The following is a 17,840-nucleotide window of genomic DNA, read 5'->3' as shown; positions in this document are numbered from 1 at the left end:
AGGAATGTGCCAACTGCAGGCTGGGGATCAGCAAACAGTCCAGACCATCTTCTCCCCCCATAGCCATTTGGAGAGCCGCTGGGTCAGGTGCCACTCCGTGCCCACAGCATTGAGGGTATAAGGGCTGAGCAGGGTCATGGAGCTCACAGAGTGGGCAGTGTTGAGGAGAAGCTTGAGGAACATGCAAAAGTGATCAAGTCGTGGGCCAGGGTGAAACCAGCCCAGCCTGGGAACAAGGGAGGGGTGTGTGCTGGAGGCTGGAAGTCCGAGTCCAGGCTGCCTTGGGGGACGGAGTGAGTTTCCCAGGCTGGACAGCGTGTGTGGGCAGGGGACTCACTCCACAGGTGAGCCCTGCCCGCTCCGTGTTCCCAAGTTTGTATGGGGCCCCCTGGGCCCTTCACTTGTTCACTTTGATAGACAGCATGCCCTTGATCGCGGGGAACTTGTTGCAGGAGAAGTTGGCGAGGAGCTGCTTGGTGCCACTCCGGGTGGGCAGGATCTCAAAATCCGCATAGGACTGCTGCCTGGGGTGCAGGGTTGGCATGCTGATGGGGAAAGGCAGGAGTCAGCATGAGGCCTCAAGTCCTGCTCTGGTCAAGGTCACTACTCCTTCAACTCCCTCTAGCTGCCACCCTGGGTCATCAAGCCCCTTCAGCTCTGGGACCCCTCAGCAGGGGAAGGCACGGTGGGTGGATCCCATGATCTCCCAAATATGAGGACCAGTTCCAAGCTCTGGTGACCTGGACTTCCCTTGAGTTCAAGTTTGGTGAACCCCCAAGCCAAATGCAAACGTATATCTTTATGGGCAGATTCCCAAGTTCAGAGGCTAGAGGAGTTCTGTCTGCCCTGCCCCGGGCTCTGGGGAGGGCTCCTCTGCCCCCCTCCCACCATCCCACACTGGGCCCTCAGCCTGGGACTCACTCGATCTTGAGGCTGTCCAGCAGCAGGCCGCTCCCCTCCACCATCAGCTTGCAGTCCGTCACCAGCTCATCCAGCGGGTTGGAGAAGAGTACCTTCACGGTCACAGGCTTTTGCACCTGGGCCTGGTCCAGCACCTGTGGGGAGAGGGGTTGACAGAGTCAGGGCTGGGCTGTTCATTTCATCTGCCCTTGATGAGAGCCGACGGGGCTGTGCCGGAGACTTGGTGATGGGGAGGATGTTGCTGAGGACAAAGGAAGGCAGGATAACGATCCTTAGGAGGTTTAGTCCTCCCAAGTTCCAGCGACATCCATGCAGGGGGTTCCTAGGAAATTGCTGTCATCCCCAGGATACAGACAGGACACCCAGGTGTGGAGGAGAGGCAGCACATCACAGCGGCTGAGAGGGCTTAAATTCCCAGCTGGGTTCATGGGCCCTTTCTCAGTTCATCTCGGGAAGGGCAGTCCCCATTTCCGAGGACATGCCACATGTGGTCTGCACAGGGTCCTTTATCAGGGCCTGGAGAAACCTAGGTTTCTGGTCAGAGAAGCACCCTGGACTATTTGTTTGCTCCCAAAGATGAAAGCTTGTGCTCCTGCTGAAAAGCCGCCAAGCCTGGGCAGATATGTCATCTCCCTGGGCCTTGACTCCCTCCCTGATAAAGAGGGCTGATCCCTCCCCGCCTCCCTCCCTGGGCTACAAGGGGCCAAATGAGATCATGGATGCAGAAGAAAGCGCTTTGGAAACAGAAACCAGAACTGGGTGACTAGTGGATTTCTTTTCTTCTGTTGAGGATCCTTAGAGGCCGCTGCTTTTTGTTCATTTTGTTTTTTGTTTTTTTTTTTCTTGCCACCAATTCTCACTGCAACCATTTTACATCTTCTTGCTAGACCCTGCAATGCCTGACAATAATTTGTGCATAATTGAAACATTTTAGAGACCATGATCTATACCATAATTTCTCCCATGGAACTCATTTAAGAGTATGACATGATTTGAAGAGTGAAGCATAACTTTATACCATTGGGACACAAGAGTACATAAACGGTGCCATATTTTTCACACTGATATTCAATTTGAGATTTTCGTATATTTGTTTTCCTTTCTTTATTGCTGCTTACCACCCTGTCCTATTGACCTAAATCTGTGCATGCACCCAAAGAAGACGATAAGAGCCACCAGAAGACTGTGTCTGATTGTCAGTAGGTCATGGGCCAATGTGAAGGACATCACCCTTTGGAACAAAGTTCAGATTGTATGGTCTGGTTCTAAAGTCCTCAATGCCTACTCCCGATCAGCATCAAGTAAGATAATAGAATTTTACCCAAATTATTATCTTTTCATACAGATCACCCACGTACCCCACTCTGAGTGAGCTATGCATTGAGTCATTCAATCAAGATGAGATTGTCTTGATTCTCTGAAGGCTGAAGTAAGGAGAGGTTGCGTCAAGAGCAAATTCACACAAAGATGCCCAAAAGAAGAAAGAGCAGATGTCCTTTAAAAAGATTAAATAAGAAAGTTTTTGATGGAATATTTCCAGGCTGTGTGTGTTCTGATTTCCTTTTAAAAGATGTTACACTCTCTTGAAAGACAAAGCTGATTTGATATGGAAGTCTAAAAGATGTAGAGTAAAAGTATTGAATTAAAGAGAAAGCTATAAGCAGGTTTGAGGATATTGGATAAGGGAATATAATGGGGGAAAAACTATCTTCATTTAAACACTGATAATTTTTATGCAGAATGTTTCATTTCGCAGCCTGAGGAGCGGGAAATGACACTTGCTGCCTGTCATTCTACAGGGATGGGGTGCATTTCTTGGAAACGTCCTGGGAAGCAGGAGAAGCTCAGGGGACAATCATGGATTGAGGATGAAAACTCGGTGGGCAGGAAAGAAGGCGAGCCTGGAGCCCAGAAGCTCTGTTCTAGTCCTTCCCAATGGGGGGGCTGTTTCTGTTTCACAACCACAGTGATGGGCCCACAACAGGGGTGGCACCCCCTCCCTAGCCCTGGAGGTGATGGACCACCCCCCTCCCCCCATTCTGAAGCACAGTCTAGACTAACCAGGACAATGAAAGAGCTCAATTGCAGGCTAGCTGCATGGAGCGGGTGCCTTGGGTCCCCCTGCCCTCTGTCTGACATCAGGAACCTCTGAAGCTGGGGTGTAGCTTAGGGAGGGTGGGACTAGGGCAGCCACAAGTACTCTAGAAATCTGGGGCTAGGGAGGCTAGTGGCACCGCGATGGAAAAAAAAAAGGCAATCTCTGTCTAGACCGCTGGCACAGATGGTACAGCAGACTCGGGAGGAGCCTGACCCATGAAGCTCTCTATGGGATCCCATGGGAAGATCCCATCTTCCTGACCCATTTGTCTGCCTGTCCTTCCCTGCCAGGCTCTCACCCCTCAGGTTTGTGCTGTCTGGCTCTGGCAGTCTCCACACTGGGCTGGGGTTGGCGTGGGTAGGGACAGGCTTGGAGTCAGCCAGATACTTCCAGCCCCAGTGCTAAGGAAGGAACAGAGTGGCCCCAAGTGCCTCCCGCCGACCTGCAAGCCCCCACATGCCTGGGCTCCTGAGAGGCAGCCTGGGAGCAGAGCCTGCAGCCAAAAAATGAGGTATCCTCATTCTCAACCACTGGGAAGATGCTGTTGCTGGCTCTGGATGTGCTGGATGCCCTGGAAAGGGCCTGAGGTCTAGCCCTGGCTCTGGCAGTAACTGGAAATTCCCTTCTCCTCTCTGGGCCTCAGTTTACTGATATGTGAAATGGCAGGACATGGGAGCTCGAGACTCGGTCTCTAAGAGTCCACAATTCTGTAACTCTGGGGTCTAGAGTCGGGAGATGCACGTGAGTTATGCCCATTTCTGATTTGCTCTACAAATGTGTCCGGGGGCTGAACTGTGGGTTTCCTGCAGTCAGGACCCACCCCTTGTAGCCCCCTGTGATTCCCAAGCCTGGCACAGCCCAGGACACAGCAGATGTCCAGCAGTGAGCTGAAGAGCCCCTCTGGCCACTTCTCAGCTGGCATTGCCAGTGGGTCTAGAGCTGCAACCAAAGAAGCCACAGGGCAACGTGCCTGTGGATATTGCCAGACAGGGAGCAAGGATGCTGCTTTTTTTTTGCCTCGTCACACAGCTTGCAGGATCTTAGTTCCCTGACCAGGAATTGAACCCGCGCCCCCTGCAGCAAAAACTCTGAGTCCTAACCACTGGACCGCTAGGGAAGTCCCAAGGACGCTACTCTGAGTGGAACTCTTGGCTGATCCATTTGGCAGAGGCTGGAGCTGAGCTGGGCCCGGTCCTCGGCCTGACAGCAGGGAAGGGCCTTCTTTGTGGTCTGGGAGGGCTGGGCTGGCTGGAGAAGCACCCCTTCAGCACCCCTTTACCTCCAGGGTCAGGGTGGGGTTGTCCAGGATGATGTCCCTCTCCACCACCACCTCAGTCTCGTCGGTGACCTGGCACATGGCTGTGGCCCGGATCATGTTGTCTGCCTTCAGGTACTTCTCATACAGAGCATATGCGATCGTTACAGGATGCTGTATTTCTGGAAGGAGAAGTCAGGCAGCAGAGTAAGAGGGAGTGGGGTCGAAACCTTAAAAGCTGATGCCAAGCCAAGTCGATGTGAGCTGGCTGGGAACATCTGGAGCCCAGGCTTGCCTGAGCCCTCCCTGCCAGGCCCTGTGGGAAACATCTGTCTGCTCTGTGCAGGCTGCAGAGCAGGGGCCAGGGGGAGCCCAGGGCTCTGGCTGGAGGGGCTCATAGGGGCTGCAGCCTCCTCCCTGTCCTGGAAAATATCGGAGGGCAAGTTTCCTTCTAAGGGGCAGGGGAAGAATACGAGGACTAACTCACTGCCCAATGATGAAACCAGTAATGATGACAACACAATAATAACTAACGAGGGAAGCCAGGGCTAAATAAGCGCTTGGGTCCTCCCCTGTCATCCAGTAGCCTGGGATTCTATGGCAACAGCATCTGAACCATCTCCCCACTTCTAGTCTCCCCTGCTTCCAATACATCCCCACACACCAGAAGATAGGCTTTAGAAGCACTTTCCCCCCCCCAAATCATGTCACTCTTCTTCCATGTCACTTCAAAAATCTTCCATGGCCCCTCGCTGCCTCAGGAATAAAGTTCAGATCCCTCAGTATGGCCCTTCGTGACTCTCTCCCTCAAAAGAACGTTCTCTCCCATGCTTCTCATTGTCCTTTTGACAAAATAGGTACCTTATCACTTCCAAGCTTTGACTCACAAGGTCCCCTCAGATGCAAAGGCCTTCCCCAGCTTTCCTCCCTTTATCTGGCTCCTCCCCAAGCTTCAAGGCCCCTCTCTGACTCGCAGGGCAGGCAGCGAGGGTCCTCCCCTTCCAATGGGTGCAGGGCACTCCCCTCTCCCTTATGCAGTCGTGTTGGGTGGTGTGGGGGGGCCCCCGCATCCACAGGGTCATACACCTCTTGAGGAAAGTCTGTGAGGAAGGTGCTGTCTCTGCTTTTAGCCCTGGAGGGATTTACCTAGCCTGCCCCAAATGTGGAGACACAGGCCCTTGCATCAGCTGGTCCAGCCCTCTTGGACAGTGAACCCTGAGGCTCAGAAAAGGAGGGGGACTTTACAGCATCGCCCAGAAAGTAGGTTAGGATGTCAGGCCTCCAGGACCACTTCACTTGCCTCCTCCCTCCCCTTCCCATTTCACTCTGCTGCCTCTTGCAGAAGCACGGCTTTTTAAAAACCATTTACCTCATGTAAATTATTTTCGGTCTACAGAAATAGCTCTTCCCTTGAGCTTTGAAGGTAAGTAATAGCCAGGCAGTTGCTCTTGGTATGGGGAAGATTTCTGCTAAATTCTGCCAGAAGAGAGGTTGCTAGGGATGCTGCCTTCTGACAGGTGTAATACAGAGGTGTTACCGTTTCTCTGCAGTTTCTCTGCAGACAGAATTCTTTCAAGATGGGCTGTGTAATTAATCAGTTTTTATTAGTTCCTTATGTGAAGCAAATAGCCACCCCACCCTCGTTAATCTGCTTTGTATAAGTCCAGACTTTTCATAACAGCTTGAAGGATTTTGCCAATGTGGGCACACCTGCATTCTAATCCTTCCACAGCCCCAGACTCTCTCTCCTCTACTTTGGTCCCCTCCTGTCTATCCTACCCAGGAGTACAGAGTCACGGTTCCTCCCAGAGGCTCAGACCTCCGAGAAAACCTATCACTGTCGCTGGGAATCAAGAAATTCCACCCACCCATTGGCAGCTGTGGGGGAACATTGGAGAGGGTTCAAGGCCTTGTGGTATATTGCAACCCTTCTAGGGTCAAACCCAGAAAGTGATTCATTGTGGGGTGGGGAGGGGTGGGGTAGGGTGGCAGTTGGTATGGGGGAGGGGTGGCAGCAATAAAACCTAGAAAATGGGTGGTGGCACTGGATTTAGCATTAGGAAATCTAGGACCAAGACTTGGCATTGCCACCTACTAGCTATGACACAATCTCTTAAGCGAGTCACAATCTCTCCAAGCCTCAGTTTCCACCTCTGTAAAAGGGAATACTGAAATCTGTCCTTTTAGAAGGTCGAATGTGATAGTACATACGAATATATAAGGAAGTACTCTGCACACTGGACAAAGTGGTATGTACCTGTAAGGGGTATTTGCAGTGTGTCTATTAACTGCCAAAACCTCCCTCCTTCCTCCCCCAGGGCATAAAAGGATTTTGGTTGGCACCACACTGACTTGCACTGTTCACCATAATAGCAGCCTCCAAAACTTCAAAACCCCAGGCTTAACCACAGAGGCCACGTGCTGTTCCTTCCTTAATCAGTTGACTCAGTTCCAACAGGAACTCTCCAATCCCAAGAGAATACCAGCTACCTTGGGTGCATGGTACCCCAGCAACCTACAGGATGAGTTACCTTCTTCGGGACCCAGGGTTAGGGTGACGGAGTCCTTCCACACCTCGTGTACAAGTGTGCCATTGTAGACGATGGTCCAGGCTGTCATGTTCACCATCACTGTCTTCGAATCACTCGTTAGGTTTTTGAACATCAGGGCCAGGTTGACTTCTTTGCCCACTGTCAGTGCGCCAGTGATCTTGAACTTCCCGGATATGCTGGGCTTCAGTTCCTCTGTCCTCAATCTTCCTGCAGCTGTTGCTCTAAATGCCATGTAGGGTTTAAGTTTCCCCAAAGCCCTTTCAAATACTTGCCTTTCCTGTCTGGAACCTGTGTGGTGGGAAGAGAGAGAAGCATCTCAGGGATGCGGTGGCAACCTGGACAAAGGACAGCATCCTGCCTGGAAGGGTGGCCTGGAACTAACACTGGTTCTGCTGCTTGCACAACGATTCTGATTCAAGCAAGTGTCTGACCTCTGCAGGTCTCCATTTCATCCTCCTTAACACGAGGCTCACATCCCAGCTGTTCCAATCAGCTCTAAATTTCCATGGAGATGTAGGGAAAGGTGCATAAAATTACTATATGGCTTGATATTTTGCTTAGGCTAATTAGGTTAGATCTCTCCCTTCCTTCCTTCCTGTCTTCCTTCCTTCTTTCTTTCTTTTGATAAATGATCCTTTGTGAGACAAAGAAAAAACAGATAATTTAAAAGTAACAAAAACTGAGCTAAAAAAGTTTACAGTAAGTTCATAAGTGAAAAAAAGGTTATGATTTAGAATTAACTTCATTGAAAAAATTTTCAAACCAGTTTACCATGTTATTCTGCTTTGTTTCTAAAGATGCTTTGAGAATTGAAGAGTGGAACTTTTGTCCATGTCAGTTGACAAGAACTTCCCACAGTTGTTATGGTTCCAGGTTACGACTAGTTTAAATTGTCGAGAGAGTTCAGGTTTCATAAACACAAAGGCTGAACCACAGGTTGAGTTTCTGATTCTGACTTGGGTCATGGGTGCTGCTGAATGTGATGCTATAAACAGTCCCTGGAGAATGGCCAAGATCATGGCCTAAAAATCACAGCTCTTGGGGTGCTAAGAGCTGATAACTAACTCCGAGCCTCTGAGCCAGGGTAGACCACACAGTGCACATAAGGCTCCCTGCCTGACCTGAAGATAGATCCACTATCAAGGAGAAGGTATTGACCTTCCAGGAACACGGACAGAGATACACAAAGAATGACCATACTTACGCCCTTGCCCCCTAACTTCCCCAACCCACCTGTGAAATTTTAAGGCAACATTTGACTTATTAGAAGCACTTTACAATTTAGTGAGGTCTTTCCCATAAGTTACATGTAACAACTGGCAGAGACCTCAGAGGCCAACCATTAGAGTTAAGACCCTAAGAGGAGGAGCGACTGGTCCAAGGGACTGGTAATCTGGGAATTAGGGGCAGAAAGAGGGCCAGTCCCCAGAAGTCTAGACCTGAGTGTAGTAGTTCCTCCCTCACACCTTACTGAAAAGAAGACAGGCAGCCAAATTACCCAAGCTGATAGCTCCTGGTGGGCTGGGTTCCTTTTGGTGCGTTCCCATTCTCTAGCCGAGCTGTAAGTCCACACCCAGGTCTGAAGGCTGTGCAGGGAGCTGAGCCTCTGTGCCCAGAACCTCGAAGCAGGTGTGTTTGCACAATGAGGCTCAGAGCCCACATACCTATATAGGTCACCTGCCAGGCTTACTTAAGACCAAGCTTCCTGCTGCTGTTTTCTCCCTTGGTGTTGCTGTTGCGCAAATGCTTAGCAACCCATTTTATGAGCTTTTCCTCCCTGGGGCCATCAAACAAAGGCTGGAATCATTAGGTAAGGAAGACTGGTCAACATCAGGCGATGTGATCAGCCCTGCTGTCACACAGGGACTGGGTCATCGCCAGGGGTCCTGCAGGGATCCCCCAATCTGGCCGTGGCCCCTTCCCATTGCTCAGGAGGTTTGGCTGGGACAGCCAGAGCCCCCAAGAAGCAGAATCAAGGTGTGACAGTCAGGTAAGGAACCCCACAGAATCACACAACCGTGTAAGCAGTGCACTTCAGAAGTCCCTCTGGGAGGTCATTCCAATGAAGTTGCAGATGTTCAAGTTGATAAAAATCATCACTATTTATTAAGTCCTCGTTATGGGCCAGGCACTGCCCTTGGCACTTTCTGTACACTAGCTCATTTAAATCCCACTGAAGACAGGCCTTGCTCTTCTCATTTTACAAGTGAGAAAACGAGGGATCAGAGAGGCTAAGAATCCTGCTTGAGGTTGCACAGTTATAAGGGGTAGGATGGAGTTCACCTCCTGCCCGGGGTTATCTTTTCCTTGGTCCCTACTCTTGTTTCTACATCATGACACTGTTGAGAATTCTTGTCACACACCGGCCTGTCCCCCTGGCCTGTGAGAGAAAGGCCATCTGACCCCAGCTGGGGGAATGGCCTGCATAGGTGGACTGGGGTCCAACTGAGGGCACCAATCTCATCACCCTAGAGTCGTGCCTCAAAATGGCCACAAATACCACACCCAGAGGTTCATCCACCTCCCCTGCTCAGCTTTCCTGTTTTGTAAATGGCAACCAACAGCAGAAGTCAGCAGGGTACGGAGCTGTGGGGTTCACTTTGGGGGCACGTGGGCACCTTCATGAGAGCACTTTTCTTGACACCTCAGAACGAGCAGTGAGGATCGGCTGAAGGAAATATTTCAAAGTATTTTAGAAAGAGTGACATGTTGACCACGTTAAGGAGTGATTGGCCTGCTAGAGCAAGCATTAATTCACTTTTGCCTGTTCCTAAAAATGAACATCACCTTCAAATGTAGAACTTTTGTCACCATTGAGACTCCTCAAAGAGATAAGTCTCTGACTCTGAAAGCAACTTCCTAAATAGTGCAACAAATGTAATTTGTGTTAAAGGTGGCCTCGTAGCAACTAGCCTTCTAGGTGACTTTAGGGAGACCAGCACTCATGTGGATGCTAAAGATTTCAGGGACTCGGGCGTTGTCCTCATGGTGTAAGCCCACCTCATCTGGCTTTTGGGGAGGCCTCTGAAGCAGACGAAGCAGTCCCCACATCTTGGGGGACTGTCCATTTCTTTTTTCAGAGAATGTTTCCTGCCTGTGTTTCTTAGAGGCTAGGGGAGTGGGCTGACTGAGAGGCCCTCGGGGGATCTCTCATGGGGGCCATGTTTCTCCCTGTGATGTTCAGTCATGGTGCTGTCATCCCAGTTGTGTAATTGGCAAAGGGGCACAGCTGGAGATGAGCTGGACTGACAGCTGCCTGAGTCCTGTGGCAAATTCCCACTGGTACCGCGTCTTTTCATGACGGTTCTGTTCCCATGGGAAACAGTCTAGGGAGCTGGGCATTAGATGCCAGGGAGCAGTCCTACCATTCAGGCAGAATTGGCTGACAATTCGGAAGGAGTATGAGCAATTTTTCCTTCTCCACCTCAGAGCTGTCTTCCCACCGTTAAGCCCTGGGTGGCACAGCCCATCCACACCCCCTCCTACCTTCTGGGTACTTGTAATTATCGGTGACATCCATGCGAGTGTTGCTGCCCACTGCCTTGGTACTGATGTATTTGCCAACGAGGTAAGAGTCTGTGAAATTCTTCTTCAGGCCACCGGTCCGGGCATTGTAGATCCATGTGATGCGGTCGGCATTAACCTCGGCAAAGATGAAGGGCATGTCGAAGTCCCAGTCCACATTACCCTCTCGGAGAGCGATGACCGAAGCAGGGCCGCACTGGAACACCCCTGGGGGCCAGGGTGCAGAGGTTGGATACATGCCAAAGCCAGGCCCATCTACAACAGTACACCCCATGGCCTGCTCCTCTGGGGCCCACCCATGACCACCCAACTCCCCTGCCTCTACCCCGCCAAACTCCTTCAACCCCAACAGTCTGCCCCCCTCTTTGGGCACTCAGCAAGACATTCCGGGGCTATTGTTATCTTCTGCAATAGTGCTCTGGTGAGACTCCACCTCCACAGAAGACGGCCCAATCTTGTATTCTGTGGGTGCATAATTTGTGCTGACCCACTGCCTTCAGTCTGTTTCCTAAAGGGGAAAGTCTTGCTGTCTTGTGCTCAGGGCTGCCTCTTTTCTATTCTGCAAATCATTCTTCCCAAATCACCCCCCTATTCCTGAAAGACTTTTCTGCATACCCAGCCCACAGGGATGTCATGCTTCTTTGGGGTCCCAAGCCCTGACCATCATCCCTTCCCGAGCACTCAGCATAGGTAGCTCAGACAGATAAGTAGGTAGGTAGATGGATACATAGAGAGATGGACAGATAGACAGATTCATAGATGAATGGATGGTTGGATGGATATAGATGTAGATGTAGGTATAGATATACAGATATAGTTTCATTCATGAAGTGCCTAGCTGAAAAAAAAGCAAGGTGCAGCAGAATAGAAACAAGAGTATTATTCCATTTGTGTTTACAAAACAAATAAACAAAGACACACACACATGCTTTTATAAGCCTGAAACAGTGACTTTCAACCTTTTTTTTTTTTTTTACCATGACTTCTAGAAATAAGTAGATTTTACATTCATTGCACATATATGACCCTGAAACAAAAATTCCACAGGACAATTCTTATTCTTAATGTCCAATGCACCCTGATATTTTCTTTTCCTTTCCTTTCCCCCACCCCTTTCCATGATATTCTATTTCATTTCTTAAAATGATGGTCACAACCCATTAACTTGATTTTATAGCTGCTAGTGGATTGTAGTGAAAAGGTTGAATAGTGGCCTAGAAAATATCTGGAAGGTTACCCTCCTCACACCCAAGTTCCCCAAATCTAACATGCATTGCTTCTGGTAGAGACGCTGCAGTTGGGGAAGGGAGTAAGACTTCAATTTCATTGTAAGTAAGTCCTTTTAGAACTATTTGAATTTTTTTTAAACCATGTGCCTATATGACCTTTATGATTTTTTTTTAAGTTTGAAAGAAACAACTGAAAATGAGGGTAACAGACAAGAATGCTCTGGAGGTCAGGGGAGGGAAGGGGAAAGGTTCCTGGAGAGCTTGAGACCCAAGCTCTGATGGGAGAGTGGCCACAGGTGGGAGCACAGGGATGGGGCTAGGCCAGCCTGCATGAAGGAGAGCTCGGCCTGGCAGGGGACACATGTGAAGGTGAGAGAGGCGATGGGGGCCATGATCACGGAGGTCTGGAGCTGAGCCAGGGAATTTGGGTTAAATCCCAAGGCGATGGGGAACTGGAAGCTTTCTGTGCTGGGAGGGATGGGCTACCAGAGGTGGTGCAGGAGAATCATGGTTGGCAGGGGACGGCTCCTTTCCCTTGCTGCAGGGCACATGCCAGGGCCTCTGCAGCAGCCATGTGAGTGCAGGTATGGAAGTCATTTTAATAGCAGCCTGAACCAAGAAAATTAGGAGGGAAATCTACTTTCAAAATATTTTTGTTTTAATCCCTCCCTGCCCTCTGGAGGTAGAGAGGATTTGGGTGACCTTGCTGTGCCGCTGTCCACCACTATAAAGAATCGAGAGGTCATGACTTAGAGCCAAACCCAGAGAAGGGGGCCGTCAGAGAGTTGGTTACCTTGGCTCCTTTCCTGGGGGGTGGCGTCCAGAACCTGCCATCCACTGTATGATGGGCTTAGGTCAGTCCGCTCAAACCAGGCTTCATTCCAGACGTGGAAATTCCTGCAGACAGAAGCACAGACTACAGAGTTTGGCCAAGGCCACACAGCAGAGGAGTGGCAAAACACCACATCTCTGATCTGACAGTGCAGCACCCTGATACTCATCAAGTGAGCTTACTCTGTGCCAGATATTGTGCTAGACCTTGGCAAGCATTGTCGCACTTAAATTCTCACAGCACTGTTAAATGGGTACTATTTTTATGCACATCTCTTAAAAGGGGAAACTGAGGCTCAGAGAAGTTAAGCAGCTAACAATGGCAGAGTCAAAGTTTGGACCCAGGTATGCCTAACTCCAAAACCTAGGTCCTTGACCACCATGTTCTACTGCCTTTCTGAGGAGCAGAACAGATCTAGGTTAGAGCCAGAATCCAGCAAGCAAACCCACACAGCTTTCTCCTATGCATCCTGTTGGGGTACACTACTGTATTTCATGTGGGATGAAAATGAATGGGGTTGCAGCAAGAGTGACAGGTCTGGCTAAGAGCCACAAAGCCCTTGGGCTGAGGTCCGGATTGAAGAATGACATATACCAGTCTTAAAATGTTCTTCATCAATGGCAGCCCCTTGTCTCCCAATCTATATGTCTCAGTCATTGGTCCCCTCCCTCAGCAGGTATAACCAGTTAGCTGAAGCTTTATGCATTCTTGATTCTGCCCTCTACTCTCCCCCTCTCCAATCCCACAGCAACTACATAAACATTGGCTTGGCAGTTTTGGGTCCAACTTAGAAGAAAATGTAAGTAAGTCTGACATAAATTCAAGTTCTATCCAACTTGAAAAAAAATTTTGTTATACTCATGAGTTGGAGAAGATAGTTTTAAGCAGAGAACCAACTTCTGAATGATAAGTGTGACTAGGTAAAAATATTAAATTTGCATATACCAAATAAACAAAGAAACAAACTATAGTTCTGTTTCCAGCATGGGAATAAGCTCATAATAGACAGTCCTTACTGCAGAAAACAATAAACTGGGGAAAAAAATACAAAAGACAGCTATCTGAGAGTAAACAAAGCAGGAGGATTTTGGGAGGGAGCCAAAACTTTTAGGAAGGGGCCAACATGGGGCAAGTTGTACTTTGGTGCCCTTGCCCCTAAGGACAGGCTGCAGTTGAGGTAAAGTGCAGGGCAGTAAAAACTCCAACAGACAGCCTACATCTTTCTAACCTGGGGAGATAAGAAACTGAGCCTGGGTTAACCAGGGTTGCTAGAGAGTGAAGGAGAAGTCTTGGAAAGGAAAGAATCAGAAAGGGGGACCCAGATTTGTATATAAACTCTGCCTAAGCTTCTGGGTGACCTCTGAGCTAGGCATATATGAGGCAAACTACAAGTAGTCCAGCTGAAAATTTAAAAAATGAACTGAAACTTGGGCTGCTGCCCACCATAAGTGAGATAGAATTTGCAGTTTGAGTCTACCTCAGGTATACTGCTAAGATAAAATGTAGAATCAAGAAGAAGCCAATGTCCAGGATACAATCCAAAATTAGTCGACATACAAAGAACCAGAAAAATGTAGCTTGTCCTCAAGGTAAAAGACAATCAACAGGGACTAACCCTTAGATAATCCAGATGTTGGAATTATTGGATAAAGACTTTAAAGCTGTTATGATAACTATTCTCAGTGTAATAAAGGAAAATATGATCATAACAAATGAAAAGAGGGGGCCTCTTAGCAGCAAAATAGAAAATATGAAAAAAAGAAGCAAATGGAAAATTTTAACTGGGAAAAAAACCAACATCTGAAATTAAATAATTCAATGGATGGCTTACTAGCAGAATAGAGAAAACAGAGGAAAGAGTCAGTAAACTTGAAGACAGATCAGTAGAAATTATCCAATTTGAAGAAGAGAGAAAAAAAGGTTGAAAAAAATCAATTAAGCAGGGAAAATATATGCAACATGTATACTAGACAGAGATTTACTATAATGAATATTATAAAGTACTTACAAATCAATAAGACACAAAAGACCACCTGGAGGGGTGGGATAGGGAGGGTGGGAGGGAGACGCAAGAGGGAGGAGATATGGGGATATATGTACATGTATAGTTGATTCACTTTGTTATAAAGCAGAAACTAAGACACCATTGTAAAGCAATTATACTCCAATAAAGATGTTAAAAAAAAAAGACACAAAAAAGGAAGTCAAACACGCCAATAATCGACAATGAGCAGGCAATTTTCATAAGCAATACAAATGATCACTGAACATATGAAAATAGTTTTAACTTCACCACCATTAAAAGAAAATTAAAATGACAAAGAAATACCATTATACTTATTAGACTGACAAAGATGAAAGCATAGGATGATACACATTGTTGTGTGATACTCATCATTGTGTGGGAAAACAAGCAGTGTTATACACTGCTGGTGGGAGTTTAAATTGGTATGACATTTGTGAAGGGCAATTTGGCAATGAGTTTGAAATACCTTTAAAAATCTATATACTCACTGAGCCAGTAGTTCCACTTCTAGGAATTTCTCCTATAAAAACCCTCACATTAGTGCACATAGATGTACATGGAAAGATGTTCACTGAAGCAGTATTTGTAATAGCAAAAATAATGGAGGAAAAATTTATCAATAAGGAATTGGTCAGATAAATTGTGGCACAGCCGTGCAGGAGAATATCGTGCAGTGGTCCAAAAGAATGAGGAAAATCAATCTAGCACTGACATGGAAGATGTCTAAATTGTATGACCAAGTAAGAAAAACAAATTATAAAATAGTGTGTATATGTATATGTATAAGCTTATAAAAATATATACTAATATGATGAAACTATTTTGATTTAGAAAATTATACATTAAAAAAGCAGTAAAAAAAAAAAAAAAAAAGCAGTGAAAATTAGTCCCCCATAATTCTATTATCTTAGAAAACCACAGTTTAAATAATGGTTTGGTGTATATATTGTGCTCATGGACAGATTTTGGTGCATATGAACTAAGTTGTACGTTATTTATTTCTGTAATGTTTTCATATTCTATAATGAAAATTACTTATTACTTCTGTAATTCTATAATTACAAATTAGATATTTAAAAATATGTATATTATATAAACACTAATAGCTAATACAGTTGTGTCAACACAGAAAATTATTAAGTTTTTTAACTGTCTTATATATCAACTCATTTAATCTTCACAATGCTCATATAAAATAGGAATAATTATTATCTCCTTTTGACAGTTCTAGAAACTGAGGCACAGAGAAGTTAAGTGACTTGTTCAAGGTCTCAAAGTGAGTAAATAGGCAGAGTGGGATTTTAACACAGGCAGAGGGCTGCAGGGTCCATGCTTTTAACTACTAAACTATACTGTCCCTCTAAATTTTAATTTATTGACAAGAAAGATATTAAAAATTATAAAATAGACTGTTAACTTGGTCCCATTTGGGTAATTAACACTCAATGCACATAAACAGAATGAAATGTCTGGAAGGATCTATCTCAAAATGTTGTTATTGTTTTTCTTTGGGTAGCTATATTACTATTACTCTCACTAATTTATTTTTTTATTGTTTTATAATCAGGAAAAGATTGTTTTTGTTTTGCATGTTGTAAAATGAAACCTGCAAGACTTCCTATGGGGACCACACTGGGAGTTCTACACTATACAGTTGTCAGAGGAGTTAGAAGTGTTCCCTAAGTACTTATCAGGTGCACTGTGACCCTGCTACATCCTTCAGAGAACAAGGGGAGAGCTAAAAAGTCAGCTCCAAAACAAGACAGAAGGAATAAGGTCATAAGGGGTAAACAAACAGATAATGATAAATAATACCAACCAATGATATGAGTGGGAAGAGCACATACTCTCACTACTGTAAAGAAACATAGATCATTACAAAATTTCTGGAAGGCTACAGCACTAGATGCTTTTAAAATGTCCATTCCCTTTAACCCAGGATATACCATTACTAGGAATCTTTCTTAAGGGACTAATCACAGACGTGCTCAAGATTTACATATAACAATGCTCGTTACTGTGTTATTTACAGTAGGAAAAAAAGGGGATAGGTAACATAGGGAATAGGAGATAGTTTATAGCAGGAAAAGAGATAATGGTTTAACCATTCAATGGAATATGATACTTTTAAAATCTTATTTTTTGAAGATTATTTAATGACATTGTGAAAATGTTCATAATATCATGTTTAGTCAAAAACACATGATTTAAGACTATGAAGTAGTTGGTTTCCAGGTGTGGGGAAAAGTAGGATGTGTCTATCATATGCTCCGTCTTTTACCCATGCCTTTGTAAAATGTATGATCCCAATTCTATAAAAACAACAACGAATAAAGAAAAGATTGGATAGAAAACTATCAAATATTTAAAGTATGTGAACAATAGGATTACAGATGATTTTTACTTCTTTACATATTTCTGAGATTTCCTATAATTGTGAAAAAAAAGTCATCATAAAAATTATCTCCAGGCAGCCCCACAAAATGCCTTTTTGAATAGGTCCTTAAGATTGGTTAGAATTCACCCAGGAGAAAGCAGGAGTGTGGGAAGATGACCCTAGAAGGGTGAAAGGAGAAAGAGAGGATGAGGAAACAGGGAGAACACCACGTTTCACATTCATCTCATCCCTGGCAGAGAGCTCTAGATAAGGGCGGGTTGGTTAACATAGATTGGTAAGTAGCTACGTTTGAATACTTAAATGCAAGGCAGGAATTTAAGACAAAGCAGATAACAAGTTCATCCTGGTCCCTCCATCATTTGAAAGCCAGCACTTTGCTCACAGTTACTTGGGATGTATGTGCCTTTCAAATGCACCATCAGGTTTGTTTCTGGTTGTGTGCCACGTTCTTTCCCACCTCCCAACCTTGGACTCTGCTCCTGTCTCGAGTGTTTCAGGAGTAGGAGTTTAAGAAAAGGACAGACTGAGGCATTTATTTAAAAAGATGCAGATTCCCGCCCCTCCCAGCTCCCTCCACTCAAATCAGTTCTAATGCGACCTTTGAAGTTTATAAACCACTGCCCCTAGAGACAGCAACTGAGTTATGCTTACCTCTGAATTCATGGGGTCAGGAGACCCTCTCTAGAAAGTGACCCAAATCCCTACCCATTCTGCCTATTTGTCCTTCCAAATGCAGTTCAGATACCACCTCCTTCAGAAAATCTTTTCCTAACATACTCAGAGGGTGCCAACCTTACCTCTGTGCTATCTCTGCATCTTGCATGATTCAGTTATTTGACATCTGCTCCGTAATCACCCAGCTTCTCATGCAGCTAGGAACTCCTCTAGCGAGATTCCTGTATCTCACTCCTCTTGGTGCCCTGTGCCCAGTGCAGGGTCTGGCATGCAGTACTTACATCATGCTCACTGAATTGAGTTGTTCTGGAACCTGGACACTCTTGCAG

The 17,840-nt window shown here is 46.3% G+C and overlaps 1 protein-coding gene across 1 annotated transcript in view; it reads right to left on the bottom strand.

The window, feature by feature from the left end:
* Positions 1-397: 397 nt before the first annotated feature.
* Positions 398-17,840, bottom strand: part of LOC132349839 (protein-glutamine gamma-glutamyltransferase E-like) — a 31,778-nt gene continuing 14,335 nt past the window's right edge. Inside the window, exons 8-13 of the mRNA XM_059898670.1 lie at positions 12,374-12,477; positions 10,313-10,558; positions 6,806-7,114; positions 4,299-4,456; positions 922-1,055; positions 398-545 (exon numbers count right to left, since the gene is read on the bottom strand). Coding sequence (XP_059754653.1) covers positions 398-545; positions 922-1,055; positions 4,299-4,456; positions 6,806-7,114; positions 10,313-10,558; positions 12,374-12,477 — 1,099 coding nt within the window. The remainder of the gene's footprint in view (positions 546-921; positions 1,056-4,298; positions 4,457-6,805; positions 7,115-10,312; positions 10,559-12,373; positions 12,478-17,840) is intronic.

Source organism: Balaenoptera ricei, chromosome 15 (genome assembly GCF_028023285.1).
Source record: "Balaenoptera ricei isolate mBalRic1 chromosome 15, mBalRic1.hap2, whole genome shotgun sequence".
Taxonomy (NCBI): domain Eukaryota; kingdom Metazoa; phylum Chordata; class Mammalia; order Artiodactyla; family Balaenopteridae; genus Balaenoptera; species Balaenoptera ricei.
The sequence above is the reverse complement of the archived record's forward strand: the minus strand, read 5'-3'. Positions and strand labels throughout refer to the sequence as shown.